Source organism: Myodes glareolus, chromosome 22 (assembly GCF_982192425.1).
Source record: "Myodes glareolus chromosome 22, mMyoGla1.1, whole genome shotgun sequence".
Classification (NCBI taxonomy): domain Eukaryota; kingdom Metazoa; phylum Chordata; class Mammalia; order Rodentia; family Cricetidae; genus Myodes; species Myodes glareolus.
This window is the reverse complement of record NC_142047.1, coordinates 17,773,820-17,787,162: the sequence shown is the minus strand read 5'-3', so window position 1 is coordinate 17,787,162 and position 13,343 is coordinate 17,773,820. Positions and strand designations below refer to the sequence as shown.

Below are 13,343 nucleotides of genomic sequence, written 5' to 3'. Positions count from 1 at the left end.
TCCGGACCTAGGACATTAACCTAGTGAGACCTGCAGGCACCAGGTTTTTAAAAAATGTTAGCATTTTCCTTCGTTAGTCAACAATCACAGACCCTCAGTATTTACCTGTCAGCTAGGGACCTCTCCAGGCCTGAATTCCAGCAGATCTGACACATTTCCCTTCCCCTTCCCCCTTGTCCATTTGCAATATAAACAGCTTCTGAGGAATAATAAAGGGCAGCTTGATCAGAAATACTGTCTTTCATTTCTCCTGTCTCTTGCTCGTCCATTCCTCTCCCCTAGGTTTACCACGGACCACCAATGGCATCCCGCAGACCAGGATATCTGATTGCATAGTCCAACATTAACAGGTTTCAGATGTAACTTCAGTGGTTCAGAGTTTTAAAATTTCTTTAATTATCTTCTAAAAAGTTCATGCCTTTTAACCTAAAGTCATAGCCTTTTGCTATGACAAGATGATGTAAATCTGTTCCAGCTGTATTACAGATAGATACCTGCAGTTTCAAGGGAGAAGTTCTGCTGCTGTATCAAGATATCTGGTTTGGTTAAAAGCTAAGTCTCTAGAGCCCATTTTGACCACAACCATTTTCAAGCATATTCTGCAGGTTCATTCCTCCCACCTGGGCCAAGACCAACTTACAGAGGGTTCTCCAGATAACACCAGCAGCACCTGCACCAGCTCCTGGGACTTCATCATTGGTACCACCTCTCGAGGCTCAAATGTGATCCTACCCAGCAACTGAAATCTTGGTTTTAAAGGGCACATCGGCTCTCATGTCTCACCCATTCACCCTTGCCTCTTCTGTACAACCAGGGCACGTCTCCATTCCACTCTTTCTGGCAGTTAATCATTGTTCCCCTGGCTAGTCCTATTCATAGGGCCAATAACAACCTATTTTTTTCTACTAGCATCCTGCTTTCTCATCTCCCTCAAGAAACAGATGCCTAAGGTCTCCAGGATGGCAGTTAACCTGATGCCTCTCCACCCACACCTCCCGCTGAGCATGAGCCCACCAACTCCCAACTCTCCCCTCCCCCCACGTCATCCCAAGCCAGCAAGCAGCAGCCAGATATGAACCAGTGTCCATTTCCCAGAGTCCCTGGCATTTCACCCCAGTCCCTGGCATCCATATATCCAAAGAGTCTGAAATGTTCAGATGGAAGCTCCACCCTGAGCTCCCTCCTCTCCATGCCTCAGATCAGACTCCACCCCCAAGAAAGCCCACCAAACCATGACCCCTCCCCAGAGATGCTCAAGACCACTCCTACAGGGTATTTAAACTGCTCCCCAGAGAACACACACGTGGGTTTCCAGTCTTCCTTTCCCTTCTTCTCTCTAGGGGGCTGAAAAGTCATCTGGTAGCATGGTATCTATCAAACCTGGGCTTTTTCTAATTTGATTTGATTTGGTCTGATTCTGATTATTGTGTAAGCAGAGACGCTTATCGAGGTGCAGAAACTTTTCAGGGTCAAACATCAACTTTGAGGAATAGGACATCCCAACAGGATTCCATGTGGTGAGAAGGGTCACACAGCACATCTATTTTGCCCAAACAATGATATAACCAATATTTCCTAATACTTTGTCAAACCTATGTTTATAATCTAAAATAACTTGGATCATAAAGCAAATTTGCCTTCATGGCTTAAATCTGAAGAATTTACCAACATAGGAAGCAGTGAACAAAGTGAGGAATAAATTTAACAATTTGTAAAATTGAAATTATGATTAAAGATATTCAAGAAAATAAGAAAAGACAACCCAGCACACCAAAATGCATACAGCAACCCTATCCATAATGACTGGGGGCTGAAAACAATCTATTCTGTAGAACAGACAAACTGATTGAAGGCACATAAAATTGTGAGCTGGAAATATGGGTCAGTGATAGAGCACTTGCCAGCATGCTCAAAGTCCAGGTTCAACCCTTGCACAATACCAAAACAAAACAAAACTTCTAAGGGATCATTTCTAGAGCTTACTAAAAATATGATCTATTAATATAATGTACTACTACATAGCAATAAAATGAAACAAACTACTGATATACACAACAACATGACCACTGTGTTGAGCAGAAGAAACCAGACCTCAAGTATACACAGAATATATACAGAAGGACTGCTTTCAAAATGGTAAATCTAAGAACTTAAGTCATTATTCTTGTTGGGTCTAGAAGAAAAAAAAAGGTCTTTTAAAGATTCTGAAAGTCCTAACAAAAAAAGAGTGAGTAAGTCTATAAATTTCAATAGTTCATTAAATTGACAGTGGTTGTTTAAAATGATGGATTGCTCAACATCATTAGTCACAGAGCACAAGTCAAATCCAAATGAGAATTTAACATGTGCAAAAAAATGAGGGTATTAGAAAATCTGATGCCAGGCATGCTATGCAGACCAATTATCTTTAAAAAAAATCTCTCTAGGATTGGATGATTAATCAGAATAAATATTTTAGATAATGTATATAATAATTATATCTGTATGGGATCTCACAGGTAACATTAGAGTTGCCTGCTAAGTTCTGATACTTCAAACCATCCTTCCTTTGGGCTCTGTCTTCCATGACCAGAAGTCCTGCCAATACAGAAGAAATTCCAGAATAGGCAAACTTGGAGACAGAAAGCAGACTCATAGTTGCCAGGATCTAGATGGAAGCTACTGCTGAACACGGGTAACAGGGTTTCTAGCTAGGATAGTAAAAACAGTCCTTGAGCTAGATGACAGCAACAATTTATAATATCCTAAATGTACTTAACATTGATGAATTATGCTTTAGTAGAGGAACAGTACTGAGACATAAATTATATTTCATGTTTTAAAACTAATAAAAACTTCCAAATATGGAACTAAGTAGAAGTTGTTGAATTTAATCCCAAAAGTAAACCATGTGATGAAGTCAAGACAAAGTAAGACTAGGAAGAAGCTTTTCTTAGGGTTGAGATGTACTGGTCTATGGCTATATTATCAATTGTATTGCTATAAAAGTGTTATCTTTTTTAAAGGTCATGAACTATGAAGACATGCAACACAAAGAAAAAAAACTGATCGGGAAAGATACAAAAAGAAATTTTGAGCTTGGGATCAGCCTCAGGAGGAAAGGGTCCCACTAAATGACTTCCTTTTCAAATTTCTGTGAATGTGCACATACAGTGTAGTCTGAGTTGTTGTTGATAGTTGCATTATACTCTTAACCTTCACAACGACAGACACAGCTCAATGCACTTTAAATGCATTACTCAAAGAAATGCATACTTTAGGAGTGTCACAAATTGGCATACTTCATCACAACTTTACAAACCATCAGGAACAGCAGTGCACAGAGGGACACTTTTACAGCAGGGTGAAGCAAAGGTTTCCAGATACCAACAGTAAGAAATATTTCACTGGGGAGAATTCTTCCCAAATCTCACCAACTGTTCAGCTGCTCCGAAAACAATCTTTCCTACGTGCTAGAAATGTTAATTCTGTCCCACAAATGGATGTAATTGGGCAAGAAAAAATAAACAAACTAAGGAACTAAAGGAGACACTGTCACGCTTTCTCCCCCCAAGAAAAGAATGTTAATGATACAAAATATAGATGAAGGCTTATTCAAATATACCAAATTAATTTTCATTTAAATAATTTTACTTTTTCAAAGTCTATTTGCAAGCTTTATTTTGTTGGCAAATAAGTGTAATTTATGTGTGTAAAAGCAGTATCATTCCTAATTATCTACTATTCAAGGTTTATGAATATCAATAGCTATGAAAGAGAAAAAGCATTCTCTTCCTTTCTTACCACTCTCTAAACCAGCAATAATATCAACGACAAGCAGGAATCTTGAAGATCTTGACAAGGGACTCCCAAATAATGAAACTCAAGTTTTGTTTCGTTTTGTTTTGGTTTTTGTTATTTTAATTCTATACCACTGTTGAAATAGAAGATAATTAAAATATTTTTAAGGTGGGTACTGATAAAAAAAATTTCCTTGTAAGGTTACAGCCCAATTCCAAAACAGTTTCACTTTTCTTCTATTTATTATGTGCTACTGCAGAATCTAAGACAATTTACAGTTCAAACAAATTTAGAGTTGGAATATAAACATATATTAGTCACATGCATACATATATAAATAAAGAAAGCTGTAAATTTGGGGGAGGGAACACATCAATCTTTAATTTACAGAAGACTGAAAACACGCAACCAACTATGCATCCCTGAGCTCCACAGCTCAGGAATCTTCTTCCTTCTTTTTTTTTTTTAAACATTTTATTTATTTATTATGTATACAATATTCTGTTTGTGTGTCTGCCTGCAGGCCAGAAAAGGGCATCAGATCTCATTTCAGAGGGTTGTGAGCCACCATATGGTTGTTGGGAATGGAACTCAGGACCTTTGGACGAGTAGGCAGTGCTCTGAACCTCTAAACCATCTCTCCAGCCCCTCTTCTTCCTTCTTGAATGGTTATACTAACAATGATTTTCCCAATCCCACAACATACTTCATTCAACTATAAAATGTAAACCCTAGAACAATGCAATTAAGATAGCTAAAAATTGATAATTATATTCACACAAAAATGTCACAGGTTTTAAGGTTTCAGAAGCACCACTGGACAGTTCCCTGAAAAAAAATCCTTAAAAAAATACTCAAACATACTTGTTTGCTAATTAAAGTGGAATTTGTGGGATATTATGAAATCAGTGAGATATGACTATAGAGAAGCAGTATTACCCTGAATTGGCTCCTGTGAAAAAATTCATAAATAAAAAAAAGAATTACAAGGGCTTCCTCCCAGCCATTCAGCAAGTTGGCATTATAAAATCAGCATAACTCTCCAACTTTTAGAACAGGCCCTCTTAATTCAGCTCCCAAATAATTTCTTGTGTGTGCTGCTGAAATGTCTCCTGCAGAGGTCTGTGGGAACACATGAATGTGACAGGGCAGCACCCCATCTTCTTTATCCCTTGTTTGACCATTCTCCAGCCTCATCACCATCTTACTGACCACAGATTCTGTTCGTTTACTATCAACATAGATTCTGCTCATTTACTATCTATCTCAACTTATTAAATGAAAGTTCTACATAGGAATTACTTTATTTAAAAAAATTTAAGTTAATTTATTACTCTGTGTGTGTGTGTGTATGTGTGTGCACCCATGTGCCATAGCATGCATGTATAGATCAGATGACAATCTGCAGGAGTCATTCTCTCCTTCTACCATGTGAGTTCCAGGAATCAGTCTTGAGGGTAAGTGCCCTTACCCACTGAGCCATCTTGCTAGCCCTAATCATCACTTTTGTTCAATGCTGAGACTGGAACTTACAGCTTCATCAAGTCTTCTAACCATGGAGCTACAGTCTCAACCCCAAGAATGCTTATGTGCTTTGCCTCCTAAATATCCACATCTAAAGAAGTCTATGTGAGGGCTTTCTACTATCTGAATGAATGGTGCTTTTACACTGTTGTATTTTAAACAATAAGCACTCATTGTAACATTAAAAAAGCATTTTAATTCACAAACATCCCAAACTGTGCTGTCTATAAAACATGGATGAAAAAGTAAACACAACTAAATAAAATAAGGACATATATGCTTTCCCTGAACATAAACCATTTGTTTCCAAAAAGTAAGAAAAGGAATTAGGAGTGGGAAACCCAGGAGGAGTTGGGGGGTATTATAATCAAAATACATTACATGCATGCATAAAAATTCTCAATAACAAATATATCTTAAAAGAAATCAAAAGTAAAGTATGTCAGATTTTTTTCAGAGCAGAACTGAAGTAAAGCTGTCATATGAACCTCATGCCTCTTGCTACAAAACTAAAAGCTGCGTGGGAAGCATGTTCAAACTGTAGAACAATTTATGACTTGATACCAACAGGCAGACAGGAAGGGCAGAATGCAGGTTAGGAGCCTTCAGTTTCCGTTTCTATGAAATAAGAAATTCAGGGACTAAAATAAGCTCTCTGAACAGAAACAGAGGGGAGGTAACCTGGGCCGGGGCCCGGGGGGGGGGAGAACAAGAGGAGAGAAGGGAGGGAAAACTCAGATCAGGATGTAAAATAAATGAAAAAGTAATTAAAAACAACAAAAAAGGAACTTCAGCTATCATTTAATAAGAATCCTGAATTCTCTGTGGACTTTAGATGAGATAACCATTTTTTTTAATAGCTTCTAGCTTCATCTCTTACTCCAAAAACAACATTTTTTTGTATTTTTGAACCCTCCAATTACAAGACAGGATTTCTTTATTAGAATGTCTTGGAGAAGACAATGTAAGAGATAATGTATAAACTTCACTATACTTACATACTTTTTAGAAATAAACTTTATTGCCTTGGTTCGGGAGAAAAGAAAGAATAGTCTATTAATGACAACTCTACAATATAAAGCCAACTTCAAAAGATTCATCTTTAGTATAAATTTGCATTCTCATAACAAAATACATGAGAGACTAATTTCTGAATACATAAAGGAGACATACCTGGAATGATATCATTGATGTGCAGAAGAATTGTACTTTCAACACTCGCAAAACTACAAAGTTGTACTCCATCAAACCTTCCATCCCAGTTGCCAATAGGGTTATCCTTGAAATGCCAAAAAAGTAAACCTTTATATTTTATTTGTCAATAAAATATAAATATGAACACCAACATTTCTTACAAAAGTATTACCTAAAATATCTTTCATAGAGAAATGTTAACTATTTTTCCCAAAAGAAAGGCTGTATTAGAAATATCTGCTAAAGTAACAACGTTTTACAATAAAAATAATAACAATCAGCTTAGAGCAAACACAGAAAATAATGAATCAAAAGCGTTTTTCATACTTTAGTTTGCAGTAATAACACCAGCTGAGGTTTAAAGAGACATTGTCTGCAAAAGAAAATTTACTAGGAATCCATTTTCTTACCCAGAAACCTCCCCTTAAAGTTAATCACACATTTGCACTCCCTGGGCACTGTGCTCACAGTATTACTATTTGTCTTTCTAGAAACAGAACAGCAGTTACTTCAGAATTCTCTTGTTATCTGTGGGTATACAAGATTTTCCTAAAAAAAAAAAAATGGGGATTTTCTAAGTTATACTCGACTGTGTCACCAGCCACAGGAGTTATTAGTGAGGCACAAGCAGCTGGCCATGAAACAACTGCTCTGAGAACCAGTGTGGAATGTTAGCGTGTCCCTGGAAACAGACAGGCATGAGTAAAGTTGGGCTTGACGAACTTTCTTATCAAGAAGTCTAATGGGAGTGTTTGGAACTGATGCTCACATAAATCAAATGGAGGGGGTCACCATTAAGAAGGGAGAGGACCCAAACAGTTCATGTAACATCTAAAGCCTGGGCCAAGAAACCTATAGCAAGGGGAGACTAAGTCCAAAGAATAATGGCCTTCTTTCTCCAACATTCTCTCTACCCAGTCTACAACTCCTCTGAAACACTAAACTCACATTTAAAGAATTCTTGTTCTTAATTATTAACGATTCTGAGAGACCCACGGGTCTTGCTCTGGCTCTAATTTCACAAAGCAAGAGTCTGGCAAATTCTTATTTTGAACCTAACAAATGAGCCATCTTACACAATTTCTAAGGACAAGGTAACAGAAACACACTGGAACATTCATACCCAACCATTCTGTAGAGCATTTATGAATGAATAAAAATGATTATTAAAAATATTCACTGTGTGAGTCTGCTGTTCATATCCTCTCCTAATACACCCTGGTAAGAACAATTACGAAGGAATCTACTTTATCCATAATGAACTTTTCCCTATACTTTCAGTCTATGATAAAAATGTTCTCAGCTTCTTTCTTCTCATTCTCTTAAGGCCACGTTAATTCACTATGTGCACTGGAATGCATTCATTGTTAGCAAGTGTGGTTATTCAGTAATAAAATGAGTAACACAAACACAAGGGGTGACACCATATGGCCTCACTTCTGAGGTGCCTACAGCAGGCAAATGCCCCGTCTGTGGTTACCAGGCATGGGCAAACTGGGCAGAATTTATTTAATAGAAACAGAGCACAGCACAGGATGATGAAAAACTTCTGTAGACAGACAGTTGAGAGTCCATGATGAGAATATACCAAATGATCTGAACTGCTAGGGTAACCATGGTTACGCTGGAACCTTTCTTATACACAGTTTGCCACAATAAGAAAACAGTTTTTAGACAGTGAAAATCCTGTGGGAATACTCTGTCAACTCAAAAAGCAGTATGGTTCTTTTCCTGGGAATTTTCTATTAATAACTTTCTACACTCATTATTATGAGAAAATTAGTTAAACTTTAGCAAATATCCAAAGAAGTATCAAAAGTATTTTTCAATTAAAGGAAAATACAGTATCATACAATGTATTTGGACTTGGTTAGTCAGAGAAATGTCAGTTTGTTTTATTGTTTTGGTTTGGTTTTTGTTTTTGTCTATTGGTCAGTTAAAATGAGGAGAATTTAAAGACTGAGAGTATTATCCCAGTTTATTAAAACACGAAAAAATGTAGTAAACGTATTGTTTCTGCTCACATTTCTACTGTAATGTTCCTGTACCAAAGATAAACTGGAATATCTTCTTTAAAATACTGTAAATTAGTCCATGTTAAGAATACAAAGTATTCAATTTATACCTAAATTGGTAATAAAATTTATACATATATATATATATATATTCGCAATAATAAAACTCAAAAAATCCTTACCATGTCCACACCAACAAAATATCCTAGACTTTCTTTTCCTGGCAAAACATCACAGAATATTACTGTTCCAGATTCCACACTTTCTCCGACCTTCAGAGAAACTCTTGAGTTTATTTCTAAAGGGGGAGGTTCAGCCTGCATTGTATCCCCCGGAGCTGCAAAATCACTTTCCAATTCATTGTCATCATCTTCTATGGGCTCCAGCTTGTCCAATGCCACAAATACGCCACAGTCTTCATCACACTGAAAAAGCTGTTTCCCTTGATATACACCATCAGTGAAACCTTGGCCACGACCTTCTTCCTAGTTTTCAAAATTATTTTAAAAAGAGATATAAAAAGAGTATCCATTAAAGGGACTTCAGGAAATTACTTTGAAAAAACTCTAAATTACATTCATAATATGAAATATGACTAGCAGCTGCTGTTGGGTTTAGGGTGTTTAAAGAATAAAGAAGCCGTATCTGATGATGAAACTAACTCAGAATTACAGATCATAATTCTTTTGAGAAAGAGTGAGGATTAAATTTACAACATAGTTCTACCATGACTTTTGTTATGAACAGACATTCAGCTTTAACCAAACAGCAGCATCAGCTCCATCCATTTACTGAGAACAAACTGTAACCATCTACAGCCATCCACCATACAGCTACTATAAGTCATGTGTGCTCTAAGCACTTCACAATGAGGAACAAACAGATTAGGAAAACTTGATATAGGTTAGTTAAGCACCCTGGCAACCCTGCTAGTACATACCATAACTGGCAGTCGAAGCCTAATTATTTCACTGCTTGAAAAGCCAAATCAAGAGGCAAGGAAAGCACGACCTCTCTCTACTCGTGAGAGTGTCCAAATGTGAACCAACAGTCAGTTCAGAATATAGAATTGTTAGATATGCTGCCAAAGCAAGTAAGTTTCAAGGTAGTTTGTATATTCCAGGGATAAGCATGAGCAAACTGAAATTGCTGAAACACACTTCAAAATCTTACCTCTAAACTGTTATACTTAGTAGCATACACTAAGAACTGGGAATCCTGTAGGTACTATCACAAAATAGTTCACAATTTTTTAAGTGTTTACAATTACAATTGGTAGTGTTAACTTTTAATATAGGTAACTTAAAAACTTCCAAGATATGAAGTTCAGATAATGACTTGTAAATTTCTACTGTAAGAGATAATTTTTAAAAATTTTTCAAGAATTGTATTTATATCCTCTCAACTTATCATTAAATAAATTTTGCGGCTGAACTATAGCTAAGTGGCAGAGGGCCCTGAGGTCCATCCTGAGAATTGTACTAAAAACAAACAGAAAACATAAATCTTATAAAGGGGAAAATATGTGCTCGTGGTCTCTCGCTCACGCGCGCGCTCGCTTTCTCATGCGCTCTCTCTCTCTCTCCTTCTTTCTCTCTCTCTCAAATGTCCTATCAAACTTACCAGCAATTCTACTCCAAAGAAAATCCCCGAAACTGTCCTCTCCGCTAATAAAGGTCCTCTGAAGCGTACAACTCCTGGAAATTTCTCTTCCCCAGATCGCAGCTGTACTTTCACAGGGCTGCCCACGTCTACCTGGAGGCCTTTACTTAGTCGAATTCTGTTTCTAAATAGGCTGAGCCTCTCCTCACAGTTGGTAATTGCCAACAGTAACTCTGTAAATTTCTCATTGATTTCTACAACATCCTTTTCATCAACAAAGAGAACTGCGTGCGGTTGCTCTAAGATTTTTAATCCAATCTGATTTTTCTTGCCTTTTGCAGAAGGAACTCTCGAATGCCCCACAGAACGGTCTTGGATGTACTGTCCTATACTTCCTTTGGGTACTTTTAGGAGTTTCTGTGTCTGTTTGTCTGTTACACTGCATTCTTGAAGAAGCAGATAAAAAATCCGTTCTTCCCAGTAAGGTGAAGTAACCTTCTCTTGGCTCCATAGGCCTGAACTCATTGTGACAGGAACTTCAGAACATCAACTCACAAAAAGGAGCCACTAGAAAATTTGTCATAAAATCCCCAAAAAGGAAGTTACTGGAAGTCCCAAAGCAAGCTGTTAACAACTTGGTGTCCATGCTGTAAAAAGACAGCAATTCAAAGTGCCTGGCAAACAAGCAAAACAAACTTTAGACTGTATTCAATATAACCTTAAAATAAAACTAAAGATTTTTTAAAATCTCATTTGACTATATAAATATCTCAATGAGCTGAAAGACCCATATGACTTGTGTCTGCTATAACTGCATTTGTAAAGAACTCCAGCAACAAAGCATCCATAGAAACAATGACTTTTCCAAAATTATAAAATTAGAATCTAACAAAAACTTTAAGATTATCCTAATATACAGACCCTGAGACTTTTTCTAAACTTTACAAAGTAGCATTTCTGTTGAACTTGAATGAAGAAGATACAATATTTGAGAAAACACACATAATCTTATAAATTAAAAAGGCTATTTCTAAACATGTAACTTAGAAAGTAACATATTACAGTATCAAACATCTTTTATCATTTAAAAATATGACAATATTACATTCTGAAACTTTATCCAAAATTCATTTATCTATAAGCTTCATTTTGCTAATGGAACATTATCTCACTCAATTTTATTTTTTATATATTTTATTTTTATTTACATATAAATGTTGTATCTCTGAGATTGTATGGCACATGTGTGTACTCCAAGAGGCCAAAAGGGGGCGGTTAGATCCTCAGCAGCTGGTGTTACAGGCAGTTTTGAGCCATCCACCATGGGCGAAGAGAACTGAATTCAGGTCCTCTGGAAGAGCAGTAACTGCTGACCAATCTCTTTAGCCCCTCAATTTCATTTTCATATACCTATTGTGCTTAGACAAGGAGATATTAACTATACTAATTATAACTACTATTTAATTTCTTACAATCACAAGCATTAAATATTATAATCTTGAGTATATATATATATACACACACATATATATTAGGAAATTATTTGTTGCATCAAAATTTGGACAATGCAATAATGATATATGACTATATTACATTGTTCTAAGATTTTTAGCTCAATTTGATTTTGATATTTTGTCTATAAATTATACTGAATTATAGATGCTTATATCTATAAATTGTGGGCTTTATACCACAATTTTAACTATGTAAAAAGGAAAGAATATACAAATGACTATTTTCCAGATTTAACTTGCATTGAAAACTTTTACAAAAATAATTTTACAATTTGTAGTCTCATTTTTAAAGACAACTTTAACTAATGACTTAAAACAACATAACTTCAAATGCTGTAAATGACATGCCCATTGTCAACGCCAGGCTAAATGAAGAAAAAGTTTGAAGCTATCCCACTAAAATCAGGACCAAGGCAAAGTTGTCCACTCTTGTTACACACAAATACCACAGTTCACATGTAAAGGTACAAGGACAACACAGGAATTGGTTCCCTCTGTTCATCATGTAGGCTCCAGGAATCGAATTCAGGTCATCAGGCTTGGCAGCAAGCGCCTTTACCTGCTAAGCCATTTTTCCAGTCAAACATATACTATTTCATAAGCCAATTTAGAAATATAAGTTAAAAGAAAATTAGCTTTATAAGGGAGATATCCTGCTCGACTAAATAATACTACCCCTGAAAGTCATGGTTATTAAACAAAAATCCCAGTGCCAGATGTAGGAATACCTCCTTAAGAATTGTTAGGCAGGGAGCTTCCATATGCCTCCAAGACAGTCCAGACTCTTGCCAGTCCTCTTGGTTGCCCACCAGAACTAGATGATGAGATTCTATTACTTAAGACACCACATTCCTTAGCTGTAAGATACAGAGAAACCAAGACGTGAAGCTAGAGTTGGGATGGACACATCATCCTCTGACTAGCTTTCACAGTGCTGAAAGGTGCTACGCAGACTGGGTAGGCAGAGTAGGACGTCAGTGGTCTTGCCCAGCTGCGAATCCTATGAACTACAATACTAACCAAGCAGGCAAGACTGTGATGGACTCAGTAAACCATGTTCTATTAAATTTGAGGCCTGCTCTGGTAGAGGGAATCTATGCCAGGTATAAACCAGTTCAGAAACCCATAGCATAGAGGCTAACTGCCAAAGAAAAATTTTAAAAACTCAATTTCATTCTTTAAAATTAAGGAATTATTTAATTATTTCCATGAAAAGAATGGTTTCCATGTATCTCTGTCATAAGAATGTAGCTACTTGATTCCCAAATACAGTACTTGTTTGTTTCATCCTTCCTTGAGACAGAGATATCCTTCTCCAGCCCTGTGGTTGAAGGCAGCAATTAATAACATTATACTATGTAAGCATTTTATTCTTGTAATTCAAATCAAATAAACTTCAAACTAAAGCATCAAACTGTATTATTTGACTCAATGATTAGTCAACCAGGCAATTCAACACACAGAGTAACAGTTCTCTTAGAAAACACTTTTAGGTGATAAAGTGTCCCATCATAGTAACATTTTCACAAGTCTCTTCCTCTGTAAGCCCAAAGGAGAGACACAAATCGCCCAAGACAGGCTAAAGTCAGCGCTCCTCCAGTCCACCATCACTTAAAGCATCTTTGCAGGTATTTGGTGAAAATGGATGAAGCCCATGCAGTTTGAGCGGCTCCTCTTTCTGCTTCCTTTGTGATGTGTCTCTAACTCCACTTGA

At 36.7% G+C, this 13,343-nt stretch overlaps 1 protein-coding gene across 7 annotated transcripts in view; it reads right to left on the bottom strand.

Moving 5' to 3' along the window:
- Window positions 1-13,343, bottom strand: part of LOC125411232 (ubiquitin carboxyl-terminal hydrolase CYLD) — a 42,967-nt gene that overhangs the window by 25,008 nt on the left and 4,616 nt on the right. For 3 of the 7 annotated variants that reach the window (XM_087900398.1, XM_087900401.1, XM_087900397.1), the window contains exons 2-5: window positions 12,358-12,486; window positions 10,137-10,789; window positions 8,696-8,998; window positions 6,478-6,583 (exon numbers count right to left, since the gene is read on the bottom strand). In XM_087900398.1, the coding sequence (XP_087756524.1) occupies window positions 6,478-6,583; window positions 8,696-8,998; window positions 10,137-10,640 (913 nt within the window). In that variant the 5' untranslated portion in view covers window positions 10,641-10,789; window positions 12,358-12,486. The remainder of the gene's footprint in view (window positions 1-6,477; window positions 6,584-8,695; window positions 8,999-10,136; window positions 10,790-12,357; window positions 12,487-13,343) is intronic. The other 4 variants (XM_087900400.1, XM_087900399.1, XM_087900404.1 and 1 more) reach the window with 2 other exon arrangements.